The 20,000-nt window shown below is 38.8% G+C and overlaps 2 protein-coding genes across 2 annotated transcripts in view; both read left to right on the top strand.

Annotated features, from left to right (window-relative positions):
- The first annotated feature begins 6,815 nt into the window (after positions 1-6,815).
- Positions 6,816-14,192, top strand: LOC140370702 (E3 ubiquitin ligase TRAF3IP2-like). Its single transcript, XM_072457907.1, has 7 exons — positions 6,816-6,927; positions 7,016-7,200; positions 10,999-11,087; positions 11,668-11,733; positions 11,811-11,915; positions 11,984-12,058; positions 13,847-14,192. Exons 2-7 carry the CDS (start codon positions 7,143-7,145, stop codon positions 14,018-14,020), a joined length of 567 nt encoding a protein of 188 aa, XP_072314008.1. The 5' UTR covers positions 6,816-6,927; positions 7,016-7,142; the 3' UTR covers positions 14,021-14,192.
- Positions 14,193-15,598: 1,406 nt separating this feature from the next.
- LOC140370445 (uncharacterized) overlaps positions 15,599-20,000 on the top strand; it is a 33,965-nt gene continuing 29,563 nt past the window's right edge. Inside the window, exons 1-2 of the mRNA XM_072457596.1 lie at positions 15,599-15,710; positions 18,822-19,007. Of these exons, the coding sequence (XP_072313697.1) occupies positions 15,701-15,710; positions 18,822-19,007 (196 nt within the window). The 5' untranslated portion in view covers positions 15,599-15,700. The remainder of the gene's footprint in view (positions 15,711-18,821; positions 19,008-20,000) is intronic.

Below are 20,000 nucleotides of genomic sequence, written 5' to 3'. Positions count from 1 at the left end.
TGAATACCATTACAAGTGTCAGAATGTGTAATCAGATTAGTATTTTAGATGTTTACTTGTCATTTCAACAATTTGACAAGTCCAAGTGGTGTTCATGTAAAGGTAGTTAATGATAGTTTGTAAACTGGTGAGGTTTGAACTGGTTACCTTCTAGTTGGTGAGCATACAACGCATCACTCTCGATTATTGAAGCAAAAAACTCCTGTAAAAGATATTCTGTTGTAAATGTATCTGAATAATCATGACTTGTTGACTATAAAACATAATCCTATTCATAATAATATTATGAATAAACAGACTCCTCTAAAACACAAAGACTTTTATAACAAAGACAGCAGCATCTTTGAATGAAAAATGTCATCAACACACTTCAGTCGTAAATATCTTCTATATTGAAGCCTGCAGTCAACATATTTCAACCCTTATTTGGTTAAAATATATTATGTACAATAGAAACAATCTTTTGACTGGAGCTTGATGTGATTTCAACACGTTTGTGCGTTTCACCACCTTCAATCCATCACAATATGTGGGACATTTATTAGGCCTGAGCGCCACAAGCTGTGAGAGGCCTATTAATCTCGTAGGGCCGTGCAAAGCACGGCTGCGAAAGTGCGCACGTAGTGCGCACGAAATCGAGCGCGAAGCGCTCGCCCACTTCCAAACACTCACTAATGCACTCCTTCACTCACGCACGCCCCGTGCAGACTAATTAGTAGTAGGAAAATGGAACTTTTACCGTTGTAAACGGGTGAAGCCCGTGCAAAAGTGCGCACTAAACGAGCACTTTACATTCGCGGTCGTCATCCCCTTATAAAGCACTCATTTGCGCTAAGTAGCTCACGAATACGTTCCCCATCTCTTGCATGTTCCGTGCATATAAGCATGTAATGCAAAAATTTAACATTATTACTGTATAGAGGACCAAAAACACAAAGTGGGCGGAGCCCACTCAAAATTAAGGAAAGTACCCGTCAGTGACCAGGGACCCACACCATGAGGTAGGAAAGCGCGAGCGCTTTCCGAAAATGTATAGTTTATGATATTTAAAAAACGGGAAACATTGTTTTCGCATCGAAATATTATTCTTTCTTCTTCTTCTTCTTCTTCTTCTTCTTCTTCTTGGGACCAACCCCCCTATTTTTCACCCAGTGAACATTGACGAAAAGTCACAAAAATTTGCACACCTCTAAAAATCGTGCCTCTCTACATTCTGGCTATTTCCCTTTTCTAAAATAAAAAAAATTGGCGCGTCAGCGCCCCCAAATGTACCAAAAATGCATTGAGAGATAGGAAATGACCCAAAAAAAATCTGATCGTAGAATCATGAAATTTGGCGCAGAGGTAGATGGTGACAAGAGAAGTAAAAAATATTATTACGGCAACGCCGTCCGCCCAACCAAATGTCGGCTATATTGCTTCAAAAATGGCTAAGCAGGACTCGGGAGTTTTTCCAAACGTCGCACTTTTACGAACTCCTCCCAGGGCGTTGGCCCTAAAAAGCTGAAATTTGGTGAAAATGCTACTGAGGAGTGGGACATCAAAAGTTATTCAAATTACAGTGATACCTGTCAAGGTCTCTGTGCGGCGAAGCCGCAAACTGTTGCTAGAATTTCAGAAATCTCCCAAATTTAACATTTCTGCCGTTTGCGCAGATAAAGTCCGAATTGCGTCAAATTAGAATCAGTTGTTAAACTCTTTGCCCTAAACCTACTTGAAGTGAAATAAATTAATTTGGCGCCACAGCGCCCCCTACAGATTTTATATGGAGGTTAAATGTTTAGTTTTGCGAAATGATATGAAATTTGACACACAACTCAATTTTGGCCCCATCAAAAAAGTCAATGAGACCCATGTCATAATTGTTATGGCGTTGCCGTAGCGATGACCAAAACCTCCCATGTTATACCAAGGGGGAAATCGCCAGAACATGTTTACACTTTATACTTTCACAAACTCCTCCCAGGGCGTTAGACATATTGACCTGAAATTTGGTGAGACTCATCTTCAGGGGTGGACCATCAAAAGTTATCCACATTTTTATTCAAAGAGTCACGGTGTCTGTGCGGCAAAGCCGCACATTTTGCCAAGAATTCAAAATAAAATTGCTTTTTGATGGTAAAACAAAGGGGAGAAGATGTGACAGCGTCACAGATTCAGCAGTAGGCGTACTAAAAGGACAATTGGGGCGGCGGCGGTGGCAGCGTGGCGGCGTGGCGAGGGCCGATCATTGCCGCTTGCGGCTATATTTTAGTTTTTATTCTTATATTGTGACCTGAGCAATCACGATTCTCCATGAACTGAATGTTCTTGAGGTTCCTAATGATAGTACTTTGGAACAGGAGAAGAAGGGTCTGAATCGGACCCCAGGGGGCGTAAAAAAAAAACAATTAGTGCTGTTAAAAGTCTTGTATTCATTGGCCGTGGTCATTGAATTAGCATGTATGCAAATGAGCAAGCAAGATGACAAATATTCTCATTTAAATTGAAAAATGCACACGGTTGTCATCTGCTGCTATCATTCTTACTGTGAGTGGTGTCACCTCCCCACAGATCTGACATGTAACTTGGCTTTTGGTCACCAACAGTATAACCCCAGTGTAACACCAATATAACACCAGTGCAACACCAGTGTAACACCAGTAAGACACCAGTGTAACACCAGTATAACACCAGTGTAACACCAGTGTAACGCCAGTGTAACACCAGTATAACATCAGTGTGACACCAGTATAACACCAGTGTAACACCAGTATAACACCAGTGTAACGCCAGTGTAACACCAGTATAACATCAGTGTGACACCAGTATAACACCAGTGTAACACCAGTGTAACGCCAGTGTAACACCAGTACAACACCAGTGTAACACCAGTATAACGCCAGTGTAACACCAGTATAACATCAGTGTGACACCAGTAAGACACCAGTGTAACACCAGTATAACACCAGTATAACGCCAGTATAACACCAGTGTAATAGCAGTGTAACACCAGTGTAACGGCAGTGTAACACCAGTATAACACCAGTGTAACACCAGTATAACACCAGTATAACACCAGTATAACACCAGCGTAACACCAGTATAACACCAGTATAACACCAGTATAACACCAGTGTAATAGCAGTATAACACCAGTATAACGCCAGTATAACACCAGTGTAATAGCAGTATAATAGCAGTATAACACCAGTATAATAGCAGTATAACACCAGTATAACGCCAGTATAACACCAGTGTAATAGCAGTATAACACCAGTATAACACCAGTGTAATAGCAGTATAACACCAGTATAACGCCAGTATAACACCAGTGTAATAGCAGTATAATAGCAGTATAACACCAGTATAACACCAGTGTAATAGCAGTATAACACCAGTGTAACACCAGTGTAATAGCAGTATAATACCAGTATAACACCAGTATAACACCAGCGTAACACCAGTGTAATAGCAGTATAACACCAGTATAACACCAGTGTAACACCAGTGTAATAGCAGTATAACACCAGTATAACACCAGTGTAACACCAGTATAACACCAGTGTAATAGCAGTATAACACCAGCGTAACACCAGTGTAATAGCAGTATAACACCAGTATAACACCAGTGTAACACCAGTATAACACCAGTGTAATAGCAGTATAACACCAGTATAACACCAGCGTAACACCAGTGTAATAGCAGTATAACACCAGTATAACACCAGTGTAACACCAGTATAACACCAGTGTAATAGCAGTATAACACCAGTATAACACCAGTGTAACACCAGTGTAATAGCAGTGTAATAGCAGTATAACACCAGCGTAACACCAGTGTAATAGCAGTATAACACCAGTATAACACCAGTGTAACACCAGTGTAATAGCAGTATAACACCAGCGTAACACCAGTGTAATAGCAGTATAACACCAGTATAACACCAGTGTAACACCAGTATAACACCAGTGTAATAGCAGTATAACACCAGTATAACACCAGCGTAACACCAGCGTAACACCAGTGTAATAGCAGTATAACACCAGTGTAATAGCAGTATAACACCAGCGTAACACCAGTGTAATAGCAGTATAACACCAGTATAACACCAGTGTAACACCAGTATAACACCAGTGTAATAGCAGTATAACACCAGTATAACACCAGCGTAACACCAGTGTAATAGCAGTATAACACCAGTATAACACCAGCGTAACACCAGTGTAATAGCAGTATAACACCAGTATAACACCAGTGTAACACCAGTATAACACCAGTGTAACACCAGTATAACACCAGTGTAATAGCAGTTTGTTTTGCCTGAGGCTCAAATCTAACATGACTGGACTGAGGACTGTAGCTTGCTTACACGCTACACCTCTACTTTGCAGCTCAAATCTTCTCATCCCCTTTCATTTTTCCATCACTTTGGCTTGTACGTGTAATAACTTTGTCGTATTTTAGAGACGCATTTTCTCCTCCTTTATTTTGTCTTTTACATGAAGCGTTGTGTGTTGCTGCGCGCTGATTGGCCCGTGCCTCAGGAAGAATTTGCATATTACGCGCTGGAGAATGCACACTTCTGAAGCCTCAGGACAAAGAAGAGGCTCCACGCAGACAGGTAACGCTTTGTTTCTCTCTGCACCGCGACCAGACTAATCACAATATAAACTTTTTATTTAGCTCAAGTGTTTTAAAGTGTGTTTGGAGGATTTTGCGCTCGTGACTGCGCCGTTTCAGCTGGAGCACGTGCCTTTCCTCTCTCTGTCTCCTCACAATATCATGTAAATAAGTAGAATCATCTTGAAAATAGGTTCAAATTGAGTTTCTTGTTGTAGGCGACATGTTGAGCACTTTTAACAACGTTCAAAAGATAGTATTTTCTGCAAGTCTTCCCAATTTTAAATGCTATTCATGGCAACATTATTCTGAAACTTTTGGATACCAATTTACAATTTAAGTAGCTTTAACATAAATAAATACATACGTACAAAACTAGGTTATAATGTTATATTTGTGTTTATTTGTCATGAGTAAATGGAGCAGGGCAGGCTTATATGTCAGTCAGCATTGTTATTTTTGTAACGCTAGTTTGTCATTAATTGTTGCAATATCAATCAGTTATATTGCATGTTTACTCCAATAATTAAAAATTGATTGGTTGGATGCTTTGTTTACGTGCTGTTACAAATGTCATACATTTGGGAAGAGCATCTGGTATTATAAGCATTTAGATCAATATGTGAATATTGAATCTATTGCACTGAAATAGATTCACTGCTAGAGTAAATTGTCAACCTTTGACCTTTGCTGTTTTTGCTAATGGAATCTTCATATTTTACTTAATAAAAGCTTAAAAAGTTCCATTGTATTTTCGCTGTTTAAAAATGTGGTTAAAAGTGTTTGTGCAGAATGTGGCATAGAAACATGACACAAATATGTGGTAAAATGGTAAAATATGTCTTTCTGTTCTATAGAAACATGTAAGTATGTTTATTGTGGCACAAACATACTTCTCAGCTGTGAGCGGAGACGAGAGGAGTCGTAAAGGAGCAACAAAACCCCTGTGGAAAACCCACATTCAGACATAAAAAACAATGTAAATATAAAGTGATTTGAGTGTACATAAGAGGACAGGCATCATGTTGTTTCCTTATATTTAAAGGGATCACGAGGAAGAGCACGACATTAGTCAATCGGATGAAGTTGAACTAGAGGCGCCGTTACCCCTGAGGTCAGAGGACGACTGGCCACGTCACAACCACCGTTACCGTAAGAAGATTTCAATTTAAAGAATAGTTTTAAAGGAGATGTATTATGCCTTTTTATGGTACTAAGTAATAACCTGTGACATAAGTATCATTGTAAATTGTAATTTTGATCTAAAACGGCTTAGTAAAAAAAACAGTTCATTGACTTCCTGTTCAAAATTGATAAGCCCCGCCTCTTCATAGTGACAATTCAGCCTATCAAGCGGCAGATTGTCATGTTATGTCATGTTTTTATTTTTGAAAGTTGCAGCGTCACTATTTAGAACTCGACATGTATCACTCTTCTTGATCTTAACTTTAATTGAGTTTTAATTGTTTAAATAAGGGCATATGAAGTGGAGGGCATATGGAAACATCCAGAGCCTCAGTCACAGGACATTCCAGGATTAACTTGTGCAGGAATCAAAATATAACTTTGAGCAAACAAATGATGAGGAAGCACTGTTGTAACAGAGTTAAAAGCTCATCAAAGTTGATTTAGCATTATATTCCCCCTTTAAAGTGTAGTTACTGCTAATTCTACTGTGGAACTTTAGGTTGGATATGAAGCTGCTGTACTAGTGACTATTGAAGTAGTAGAAGTATTAGTGAAGTGATTCAGGTATAGTATAGTATGTAAGTCATAGTTTTTTCTATAGTTTATATAAGTCATAGTTTATTCTTCTACAATTCTTACACTAAATATAGCAGCATTTTGCGATCACAGTTGATTATGTAAATCTTCTAGAATATAGTAGAAGAGCACAGTCAGTGTCGTAAAACAGTCTTAACTGCTTCAGGTTAAACCCTGCTAGACATTTAACGACATGTTAAATGAGATGGTATGTACAGTATGTATTAACTGTTTTTATCTGAATACATATAATTGATTATGTACTTGTGAAGAATAACCCGGGGTTTATAATCCAGCTTTCTCTATACGATGCCAATGATTTTTAGTCTTTCATACATCTGTCATATTGTGTACAGGAATTAGAGAATTACAAGTACAAAGGCTATTAAAGTCATGTGAACACACTTTACAAATGGACTCTCATGATGTCATGTTTTTGCAGGACAGTCTTCTTGCTGCAGTGCACCCGACCATTATCCTGCTCCTCCCTGGCTCGTCAGTCAGCACCCTGTAGTACATCACCCAGCTCACACGTGGCACCCATGCCCACATCCAAACTGGTTAGTAAACATGCTTCCTGTCATGCAGCTGTCACATGACTTCACAGCTGTTTTGCTTGGGTTTGGCCCATGTTTCTCGTCCCTCTAGTCTCCACTATCCAGAGCGGGTTGAGAGTGTCTGTGCTGGTCCGGGCTCGGCGTGCAGTGTGTCTCTGAACGTGCCGCACTTCTCCCTCCCGCCAGCAGGGGGAGTTTGGCAGGCGCAACTAGGGGGGATGGAAGGTTCCTTCACCAAGGAGAGAGGAAGAGGCCCCGGGCTGCTGGAGGACTGCAGTGAGTTCTACGTCTGAATGTCCCTGACCCCTCGTTCACTACATGGTCCTGCACCATTTATACTCCATAACATGTACTCATTCACCACGGGTCAGGCACACGAGAGATAAAGTCTGCGAAACTCCAGCAATATTGAATTTCTGTAATAAATGATATATTACATTGATCAAATCTAGCAGAAACGCACATATGTGTCGACTAATAATAATCATACAAGTTTTAGTAAAGAAAGACTTGACCGTAAACATCAAGCTAAGGTGAGCGGCTAACGTTAGCGACTTTACAGCATAGTGGTTTATTCATAATTATGGGTAAATAGTGCTCTATTGTTGTCATTGTCCGACTCTCGCAATGCATTGTGGTCTACATTGACCCCTTGTGACCAGTGCTGGAAAATTTGAGTGTCCCAAATGTAACCTGCTGGACATTCGGACAGCACACAGCGGTCAAGAGCGATTTTTAGTTTAGTAAATTGAGTAGTAAGCCTAATTATATTGCATTCTGCCACGCATCCTGACCTACAAACATTTTGGTTTTGGACAGACCTCAGTAAAGATATGATGGTTAAAAAAGTTGGAAGAATGATCCAAAATAGAAATCCACAAACATTGAAATGAATGGATCGGCTTCACAAACGTGTAAAATTAAGCTCAGGGTTTAAAGTCCTTTAAACTGACAGAATTCACAACTTCAGAGTTCAATAATGGCACCACTTTCTGAAGCTAATGTGAACAAATTATTTAACTTTTATTTATTGATACTGACAGAAAATATACTAAACTTTTATTTTGTGTGATAATGACAGAGATATAAACTATAAACCAGTTCAACACATCAGTTGACAGTCAAACAGTGAATTCTACGAGAGAATTCTGATCTGTTTCTGCTCAGTTTTAACGTTTTAAACTATATGTTGTGATGTCACCACCAATTAAACTTTAAAAAAGTAAAAGTCTGGACACAAAGTGCTTTGAGAGGATTGTCAAGCTTGAAATGCACAAGACAAATCAGAGCCAATAACTCATTTATAAAACATTTCAATTTTGTCTCGATTTATTTATTTATTTTCAGTATTGCAACTTGTTCAATTGAGTATCTAGTTTTGATACAATTATTATATAGATTTTTTGTGACAACCCTATTTTCGACAGATTTTTTTACTACTACCATCGTTTCTGCTGCTTATATTCTGAACATTGTTTTGCTTGTGATGCCTCTAAAGATTTTATATATATTTATACTTTTGTTGTTGTTTGATAATCGTTCAAGTAAGAATTTGCACAATGGCATTTCTTGTCGTTTACCTTTACAAAACAAAAATCCTCCCAAAAACATTCAGTGTGTCAATGTGTGACAATACAAGTCAATACAAGTGTCAGATTAAAGAGAATAAATGCTTTGTCTGGAATAACCTTAAACCATGAATTTGGCTGACGTGACAAAATGGCTCAGGGCTTTTTCACATGATGCAAATTTAGACGCAAGCCTCTGGAAAAAAGCATCAAATGTGAGATTGCTTCATGTATATAATACATAATATCTCTCGTCACGTGTACGTTTTTCAAGATTTCTCAATCCACACAAATGATTGAATAGTTTATTTGCTTTTTCATTATAGCATCAAAAAGAGTTTGTTTTATGCAGTTATACCGGCTTGATCAAATGTTATTTGACAGAACTTCAAGCACAGAATGAAAGGTGCACTATGTGGCTTTTTCGTCTGTCACCGGCTTGTCCTGGAATGTTCCTCCATAGAGACAAGCAGGTGACACCACCAGGGTCACATTACAGGTCCAATCTGTGGAGAGGTGACACCACCAGGGTCACAGCACACGTAAGAATGCAGGTGTCACATAGTGTTTTGATTTAATATAACATTTAAATGCAAGATAGATGGATTTAATGACATATTATGGAACATTCCAAACAACATAGAAACGTCTCCAAACATGTGGCAGGAAGTGTTCAACAGTGTACTACAGAAAAGATCATTACAATGTCCACGTGTAAAGTCCACATGTGCTTTACCTAATACATTCAAAGCATTCTAACAAATATTAGCATGCTTCTCGGAGAAACACTCTTTTCGTCTTATTACATTCTCTATTTTATGGCATATTTAGGGAAGAGAAGTTTCCTTCTTTCGCCACTTAAGAGAAGGAAGTTCCCGCTGGACTGGACGTGCCATTACAAAGAAAGTACTGATCTGAGCAAAAGAAAAAAGGTGGACAGGGCGGAATAAGGAGAATACTGTGATTAGATGCAGAAAAAGTGTTGTACTTTAATTTGCACCTGAATATAAATGTACAATATAAATCTGTGCTGGGGCAAAACAGATTTCACTCAATTACATGCAAAAGATGAGGTACAGGCCCTTTAATACAAGTGTGTTCCTGCATCGGCATTTTAATCCTCAAGAATCCCAAGACACAAAACAGTTTTTCCCCCGAGCACAAACATACATCCAGTAATACAAATGTTAACCTAATAAAACCTCCTCACATATTTGAAAAGCACCAGGCGTGCAGCCAAACTCTTCATAAACACTAAACACTAAAAAGCCAATTTAATATAATGATGATAATTACAGTAATATTCTGTCAGCTGGATGAATGCCAAGTCAAATGTCACGTCTTTAAAGGAATGTAAGCTGTCAGTATGTCGGTGTAATCCCTCATTCGTCCAGGCGTGTTCCATAGTAGAAAAAGCTTCAGTTCTAGTCATCTGGACTCAGTTAGAAAAATTAGACGTTTCGACTCTCATCCAAGAGTCATTGTCAATAAAAGAATTTAGGTCGAGAACTCCGATATTTATCCTATTCTGTGGTAAGACCCGCCCATTGGGAGGAGCCTTCCTGAAGAAGAAAGAGTTGTTTGTTTCAACAGAAACACCCTTCCTTCTCTGGGTGTTTCTATCCCTTATGTCTCTGGCCTGTCGGAAAAACTGCAGAGAATTTTTAGACAACACGAAGTCCCTGTTTATTTTAAACCAGGAAACACTTTAAGACAAAAACTGGTTCACCCAAAGGACAAGTTGCCGACTCAAAAACAGAGCAATGTAGTTTATTCGATCCAATGCAGTGAAGAAAGCTGTAAAGAACGGTACATAGGTGAGACTAAACAGCCTCTACACAAGAGGCTTTATCAGCACAGAAGAAATACAAGTTCAGGACCTCAGAGCGCCGTGCATCTCCATCTTGAAGCCTCTAATCACTCGTTTGAAGACGGTGAGGTGAAGGTTTTAAGCAGGAGAAAAGATGGTTTGAAAGAAGTTAAGGAAGCTATTTTTGTTAAAAAAGAAAGACCTTCTTTAAACAGAAATGGAGGGCTAAGGTTTAATCTTCCTGTTATTTATAATGGTATACTGAACCCCTGGAAAGGTAGAGGACCAGGACCAGGACATTTAGATGCTAATCAGGTACTCAGGGTGGTTGAGCCAGTGTCTCACAAAGACAAAGAGGTTTCTAACAGCCCATTAAGATTCTGAATAGGCTCGGTAGATACAAGGGGGGAGTTTCTGTTGAAACAAACAACTCTTTCTACTTCAGGAAGGCTCCTCCCAATGGGTGGGTCTTACCACAGAACAGTATTAATATCGGAGTTCTCGACCTAAATTCTTTTATTGACAATGACTCTTGGATGAGAGTCGAAACGTCTATTTTTTCTAACTGAGTCCAGATGACTACAACTGAAGCTTTTTCTACTAAGCTGTCAGTATGTACGTTTTAGGATAATTGTGTAATGGCCTAACTACAAGCGGCTTTATGTTCTGTGTTAATAATTGTCTCTTGTAAAACAGGAAGTATTTTCATCACTTACTCGTGCGACGCCGCCTCAGAGATTCTACCATTTGCAGACTTCCTAAACAAACAAGGATTCCGACCCACTGTAAGACTAAAAGTCATTTTTATTGGATGTTGAGGGTATTTAAGTTCTGTATATCCATTGAATGCTCATGATGGAAAAAAATCTCCAAACATTAGATTTTCTTTCTTTCTTTATTTACAATTCACACAAATGTATTTTTTGTCAATGAGATTATTCAGTGTAATAATGCTCCTTTAACTTTTGTGAACAATAAATATTTGTATATAGTAAATAACATAATGGTGTTTATTTAAGTTATTTGCCATTTTGCTGAAAATTGAGCATTTCAGACCAATGACATATTATCCAAAATATACTTTTAAGAGCTTTTAACCATTTTTTAAGTGTTGTTTCTTCTCTTTTATCCACTCAAAGTTGTATTTAGAATGATTCATGCAGAATTACAGTTTCTCTCCAGATCAATGTTGCTATTAAAATCTCCAAAATACATAACATAATGACCCACAGGTGTCATAGAGTATATATACATAAAGCAGACAAAAGAAAAAGTTGGCAAAATGTTATGTTTTTTTTGGCCTTTAGTGTCATTCTGATCCCTCAATCTTGTATTCTTCTTATATTTTTGTCCTCTTTCCTGCAGATTGACACAGTAGACGCACCTCTGAACTACACAGACATCAGCTGGAGAGATGGGTTTCTAAAAGATGTGAGCGAGTTCTTCCAAAATGTGTTCTATTTTAATATTTCATAAGCGTTCTAATATTATTGTATTTATTTCCATAGCAATCTACTCTGATCATCGTTGCCATCAGCCCCAAGTACAGAGCAGATGTGGAAGGAATCGCCCGGGACAACCAGGGCCTGCACACCAAATACATCCACTCTATGGTAAAGAACTTATACATCAATTAAGTTCTATAACATTTTAATCAATAATTATATTTTGGTGTTTTCAGATGCAGAATGAGTTCATCCAACAAGGCTGCTTGAACTTCAGATTTATACCTGTTCTCTTCCTAAATGCAGCCCTGGTAAGAAGTGGTTCACTCATGATCACGGAGACACTTGAACAGACCTGAGTGAGTCACAATAAACATGAATAAGATAAGATAAGATAAGATAAGATATTCCTTTATTGTCCCACATGGGGAAATTTCATTGGTGCAACGCAGGTAGATACAGAGGTAGATCCAGAAGAACAGATCACTTATAGGAAGTCTGAAAAACACTTTCAGTAGAAGATCTCCTATAAATAAATAAAAACTCCATTTCCAGTTTATTCGTCGCACGAATAAACTGTGGCACTTAGACCCCGGCAGGTGGAGGGGCCCCCGATGTGATCAAATGCACAAGCCTTAAAAACAGAGAGTCAACGCAGCCAGTGACAGAGCAAGAGGCTGAGATGTGATTGGTTGAGAGGCAGTGAGTCGAGTGGCACCAGGACTGGGTGGGTTTTCCTCATCAACCCAAAACATGCACCAGTCCTGTCCTGACTCTCTGTTATCTACTTTATCCCTGAAGTAGACCTGATTTAGTTCTAGTTTATTCATGGGTCTAAAGTGATGACAAATGTAATTAACAATTCCAAACCAATAAACAATATATCTTTTATCTTATCTTTTGAATAGTCAAAAGTCCTTCAAATGGCATCCAGAACTAGAAAAAGGCCACGTGACTGAAACCCATAAATACCTGATTTAAATATTGTGCCAAAATAGCTTTAAAGCGATGTTTAACTATATGTTTATTGGGGGCGCCTCAAATACAGGACAATAAAGGTCACTCCAGCATGAATCAATCCAAATACAACATTGAATGGGTTAATGATGGGGGAAACATTTATGACAGGGGTAAAGAGCCGATTTTGCACAGGACGTCTCCTTTAATACTATAGTAACATTATACAAAATCAACTTTAATGAGCTTTTAACCTTGTTTAACAGTGTTCCCTCATCATTAGTTTACTCACAGTTGTATTTAGATTGATTCCTGCATGTCTGAGTTAATCCTGTATTGTCCAACAACTGAGGCTCCAGTGCTCATAAAATTCCTGTTTTCACCCACCCCCTATCCCCGCCCACATTAAGAAAAAATACTGCAAAATTCAAGGCGTAATGGACGATTTTTGGCCCTGAGTCTTATTTCCTCGTGGAGTGGACTGCCAATTAGTCCTGCAACATATCATAAAACGCACCTACCGCTCACCTGCAGCTGCGTGTGGCTCGTCCCCATGAGAGCAGCATGTTTCCCTGTGTCTAAGCGCATGGATCTATCATAATATAGTTCCCTCAGTGAACGGGACAAAATGAAGACGGAGAAAGACAGTTCGAGCTGACGCAGAAGTGGACAGAAATCTACGGGAGACGAACGATGTGATGTGATCCGTCGCGCAAATAAACAAACGCACGTGTGTGTTGTATCAGTCCGCATGGGGGAGTGGCATGTGCACGGGGGAGTGGCATGTTCTCAAATCGGCGAAAAATCCTCCATCACGCCTTTAAGAGTGACACATGTAGAGTTCTAAAATGTCATGTAGCCACTTTTCAAAAATACAAACATTTAAATGACAATCTGCTGCTGTTGCTGTGAAACGTCACTATGAAGAGGCGGGGCTTATCAGTTCTGCAGTTTTGAACAGGAAGTCAATGGCTATTACTAAGCCATTTTATATCAATGTTGCTGTAAAGGGTTACAGTGAAAACAATGTAAAATATCAATCTGCTTATGTTATAATTGAATCCTAACGACCTGGGGGAAAGCATCATACGTCTCCTTTAATGTCTGACATGTCGCTCCTGTCTCCTCCCTGCACCCGTCAGGAGCACGTGCCTGGCTGGCTGCAGAACACTAAAGTCTACCACTGGCCCCGCCACAGTGAGGACCTGTTACTACGGCTACTGCGGAGGGAGAGGTATGCCCCGCCCCCCGTTGCCAAGGAGATCAGCGTCATCATCCAACCGGTGCCCCTCTGTGCCACCACGCCCACACTATAGCCACAATAACAATAACATATTTATTTTTGTGCCGAGTATAACACAATATTCTGTGGAAATGTCACTGCTTGTGCTTCCGGTGGTGGAGTGGTTAAGACACAGCACACATATGCCAGGCTTCTCCATGTCTCACCCTTCTCTCTCACCCTTATCTGTCCTATCTAATAAAGTCTTCGGGCCAAAACAATCTTTTAAAAAAAAGTCACTGTTTATAGGTGAAATGTAGACAGTTAAATAAAAGCCATCTATCAAATTAAAGCTTGAGTTTTGTATAACTTTCATTAGCTTGTCCCTGCAGGGCTGCGCACATGTTCAGGGGTTTTATTAGTATGACATGTTCCATCCAGTCTCATCTTGGAGTAGCAGATGTATAAAGATAAAGCTAATTTCTGACTTTAAAAGATATTTATATGTATAATGGTGGTCACAAGAACCTGAGTTGTTATATACGAGACATAGATGGGGTTTGATACCTATTTGACTAAGTTATAATGTCTAGCAATGTTTTGACATTACACTTTTTTGGTTGAAAAGATCCTGCACACCACCTACTAAAATATTACAATATCACACCATTCCGGATAAAATGGATATATATATATATATATATATATATATATATATATATATATATATATACATACATACTGTGTCAGATTCTTTAAATGTGGCCGTAGTGACTCTCACAGAAGCCTTCGCAGGACTGTCTGAAACGGTCAATTCTTGTCCATGTGTCATCCATTAATACGTTTTTGAAATCCATTGTTTAAATTTTATTTGATCTGCACATGTTTTCAATTTTAGATCATTTGAAGCATTTTGTTATGTTACAGCCTTATTCCAACATGGATTCAATTCATTATTTGCCCCCTACAACCCCATAATGACAATGTGAAAGAAGGTTGTTTGAATTATTTGCAAACTGAAGCTAAAATCAGGGGTATCGCCCATCACTACCTGAGTAATCCTACACACCTGCTATGTCAGGGTCAGATAATATCTCAGTAACGTTTCAAATTGGGCTCATCTTAATAAAGCCGTTAATCGTTGAACGTTGACAATCTTCCTTCTCTCCCGTGCGTTTGGATCTCGTACAGGAAACACGTATGTTTTGTTTTCCGAGCAACTTGATGCGTTCCCGTGTGTGTGACCTCCCAGCAGGGGGGACAGGACACGCCCCTCCAGCACCAAAAAAGGCCTGCGTGCGAGGGGCGACGGCTAAGAATATCCCATGGCTGTGCGGAGAGATACAGTTACCTCGTCGCTCCCCAGACTTAGCCCTGACCTATACCCATGTGAGGCCCCTCTGACATGGGGAGGGTCCTGCCACTGCCCCCCGTCCTCCTCCAGCGCTGTGCTTTTGGCTTCCCCCCTGCACCGAGCCCCTTTGCCGAACCATCGCCAGATCCACCTCTGCCATGCTGCCCCTTTGGCAGCTCCAAATTTACCCAAAATAACAAAAATAACAACATTAAAAAGCAGAATTCCAGGACTGATCGGGAAGAACAGAAACATTGGATTATACGGACCATGGAGTAGTTCAACCGGGATTGGGAATTTTTTTTTTTTGGGGGGGGGGGGGGGGGAATATAGTGGATGCCAATTGGAATTACTGAAGGTGATAGTGTTCTACATGAGGAGGGTTCGGCCTGATTTAAAAAGACTATAAAGTATTGGACCATGGTTGAAGGTAAGGACGCTCGCACCTGTCGCTAACACTCACACAGCACCATTATGGCGTCGCTATAGAGACACTTCCAAAATGTCTCCACAAAAAACTTTAATATTCAGATAAGGAAATGCAAATGTGAAGTGAACGTCCTGTGTTTCCTATGTGAGTGATTCCAACCTGGTTTAAACACACTCACTGTTGTATTTGGCATTATTTGTTTATTTAATATGAGAATGTGATAAAGAATGAGCATTTTTTATCTTGTTTTTTTTAGGTTTCACTGTACAAATATTTAAATGTCACTCAATTAATTTTACAGTGAACATGTTGTACTTTTACTTCACTACATCTGAGAGCAGGTATCTGTACTTACTGCAGAAAAAACATTGAGAAATTGATTTGAAACATATAAACAATTCTTTACCACATTTCACTCTTTAATAGTTATCAAAAAAGTGCATGAAATACTTTATCTGTACTTAAGAATGAAAATGCTGTGTATAATACAAAGTGTTTTGATGGACCAGGCCTTGTACTGTACTATAAATACACGATATCATGTGGCAGAGTATTAGCCTCATGTCGCTGCTGAGCTCAGGCTGACGTCAAACTAAGAATGCGACGGGTACTTTTTAGTTTAAGTGATGAAATAATAAGTAATGAAAAAAGTATTGTGTGTTGATTGACATAAAACGCTGTCAAATAGCTGGATGTGAACACTGCTGCCCCCATCAGGTAACATGGCAGTATGACATCAAAAGTGCGTTCATATTTGACAAAACAACTTTCACCAATATTTTTACAGGTGTTGATTTGAAGGAATACTCCCAATTTGTAATTCAGTGTACTTTTTTGATATAGAATAAAGAAAAAAAAGAACATATAAAAACAAAGAAAAAACCCCATAATGAAATATTTGATTTATGGCCCAGTCCTTAAAACAAATCAAATAAAAATATTTTTATAAATTCCTTCAAAGTGTTTGCAATTTTCCTAGAAGACGTATTAAGACGCCACCTGCTCATCACCATGGAGATGATATGGCATTGTTTGTAATGTTCCACAGTGTGGTGGCATTACACGTACATTTATTCAATTCCAGATGTTTTATTGCAAAAAACAACAAACTTACTAACCTTTTTTCTCTCCATTGAGATACACAAATGTATTTCTATACTTTGGAACATTCCGGGCCTTCCACCAGAAATGTTACATAGTGCCCCTTTACAGGAGACATAGTATATATATTTTCCAGGTTCTTAGTATTGACCTTTAACATAGATTAGATCCTAATTTTACATTTTGTTCATTGTAAACTATTGATCTAAATTGGCTCAGTAATAGAAACAGGTTAATTGACTTCCTGTTCAAAACTGCATAACTGATAAGCCCCGCCTCTTTATAGTCACATGTCACTGTAACAAGCCCCGCCTCTTTATAGTCACATGTCACTGTAACAAGCCCCGCCTCTTTATAGTCACATGTCACTGTAACAAGCCCCGCCTCTTTATAGTCACATGTCACTGTAACAAGCCCTGCCTCTTTATAGTCACGTGTCACTGTAACACATCAGATTGCCATTTAACATGTTTTTATATTTGAAAAGTGGCTATTTGACATTTTAGAATGCTACATGTGCCACTTGGAGTTTTCATACAGGGATGTGGGCGGGGATAGGGGGTAGGTGAGAACAGCTATTTTCTGAGCATTGGAGCTTCAGTTGCAGGACAATACAGAATTAACTCAAAAATGTAAGAATGAAAAAAATACAACTTTGAGTTTGAGTAATGATGAGGAAACACTGTTGTAACGAGGTTAAAGCTCATTAAAGTTGATTTAGTACCATATGTGTCCTTTAAGATCATAACAAAGCAGAGTAGCATAATTATGCTTATTGCAGTTTTGGTCACCATGGTAAATACATGTTTAAGCAGCTGTATGTTGTGTAAGCATGTTCCCAAAGGGGCAGTGATAATTCAATTGTCAGGGCTAAAAAAGAACCATTTGTACTTGTGACATTTAAAATACCCTTGATGGGTTTACAGCAGAGAAGAGAGAGTATCCCTCAGACCTCAGAGGTGTCGTAATGCTAAGACAGTGTCAGGACTAATACTTAGAACACTGAATTATTTAAAGCCTCATGTTTTCATAGAAAATGCAAATGTTAATATGTTTGAGTATTTCAAACGTATGACCTGACCTTAGAATATTAACAATGATTTAGACATTTTGCTCAAAGAAACAGTCTCTTACCTATTCTTTATTTAAAAAAGTGAATCTTGCTATACTGTATTTAGATGAATGTGTGAACACACAGTAGTCACATGATGATTATTTATATTATTTTTAATCACTTTTTAAATGTCTTTATACAAACAGAACATAAAACACAGAACACGACACTCAGAGAAAAGCTGACAGGTGATAATGGTTCTAGACATAAAAAGAAATAAAAAAATAACTATCCCTTTTGGTCCACAATGTAAATTATTGGAGTTGTTCTTGCTCCAATGGAAGCGCGTCGGCCCCTGGACCCCCCTGGACCCTCTGCAGCCGGTCCCTCCTCGGATCTCTCCTTCTGTGGTTCTCCCCGAGCTTTACTTTCTCCCAAAGGGTTTTGTAGCTTTTCCTTGCCAAGCAGGAGTGTCTAAGGACAGGGGATGTTGGGACATTTAATACAATACAAAATTAAATTGAAATTTAAAAATTGACATATTACAGTGACATTTCACTGCAGCAGATTGTCATTTACATGGGTTTATTTTTGTGACATTTTAGAACTTTACACGTGTCATTAGAAGTCTGCATTTTCCAAATAATCATTACTAAGTACAGGGATGTGGGCAGGGATAGGAGGAAGGTGGAAACAGGAATTTTCTGAGCCCTAAAGCCTCAGTTTCAGGACAAAGCATGATTAATTCAAACATGCAGGAATCAATCAAAATACAACATTGAGTTACACTAATGATGATGAAACACTGCATGATATGTCTCCTTTAATATCACTATGGATACTCACAAAACCCACACTCTAATGATGCACACAAACAAAATATATATCAGATCATTCCTAAAAGACGCTGACTGTGTGACATGTAACTAAACCTGGGTGTGTTGTGTTTTCCACAGGAGCCGGGGCCGCGGCCCGGAGGAGCCCAGCCCAGAGAGCGGCCCCCACACTGCGCTCACGGGCCCTCGGGCTGCTGCAGACCGTGCGGCTGTCGGTGGAGCTCCTGGTGGCCCTCGCTGCCCTGTTCTCCTGGATCACCGTGGGAGTGGTTATGTTTGACTTCGTGGAATACAAAGCTGTACCCGGTGAGTATCAAAGAAAGTACATTCAAACGTAGTTGTTATGCACAGTATTTATCTCTGTATTGGTTGTAACAGAACTCCAGCTGTGACTGAAATGTATTAGCATGTCGTGGTACAAGAAGTTCTCCTCTTTTTCTAATTGTGGTTTGGTTTGTTGGGATCGCACCTGGTCAGTCAAGGCACCAGTTTGTAAAAAATGAGTTGAAAATGACAGGAAGTAGAATTGAGTTCTAAAACACTCTATCAATAAAGCAACAATCCATCCACAGTTGTGGAATTACCTCTACCAATGTCACATCTGTCCAACCCGGTAGAAACATTATAAACGTCACCAAAACTGTCAAACTGAGGAAAAACGGGAATCAAATCTTAAATATAATCATGTGTCGTCTGACCTGCCACATGCAATTTAAAGTTTATATGAAGGTTCTCCTGTTTTTCTAAATATGACTTAGTTTGTATCTACCAGCATAGTTTTACTTCCATTAAGTTGCAGTTTGTGAAGAAATGTTGAAAAATAAAAGTTTTACAAATACAGGAAGTAGAACTGAGTTCTGAAACAGAATTCCACTGTGATGTCATCAATGTGCGACGTGCCATAGAAAACACAATTTACACTAATATGTTATATGGTTTTATTGTTTGTCAAATCATAACTATTGTGTAATTTATATGGATTTTGGCTGTTATTTACAGTATGGTTGCTAGGTAACAGCTGTGGAATTACCTATACCTATGTCATATTTGTGCCCATGTCCAACCAGGAAGTAACATAAACTTTAATAGGCAAAATGTTTAGATAATTTACTGCATGTCCTCCCTTCTCTCTCATCCCAATTTCACACTCTTCCTCACATTTAACACTTTAATAGTTCTCAAATCTGTGTGAAATAAATACATATATATATATATATATATATATATATATATATATATATATATATATATATATATATGTGTATTTATTTCACACAGATATATATATATATATATATA

Source organism: Eucyclogobius newberryi, unplaced genomic scaffold (genome assembly GCF_026437365.1).
Source record: "Eucyclogobius newberryi isolate DKJ021-1_F unplaced genomic scaffold, fEucNew1.0.hap1 SCAF_21, whole genome shotgun sequence".
Taxonomy (NCBI): domain Eukaryota; kingdom Metazoa; phylum Chordata; class Actinopteri; order Gobiiformes; family Gobiidae; genus Eucyclogobius; species Eucyclogobius newberryi.
Note: the sequence above shows the minus strand (reverse complement) of the source record. Positions and strands in the feature narration are given on the sequence as shown.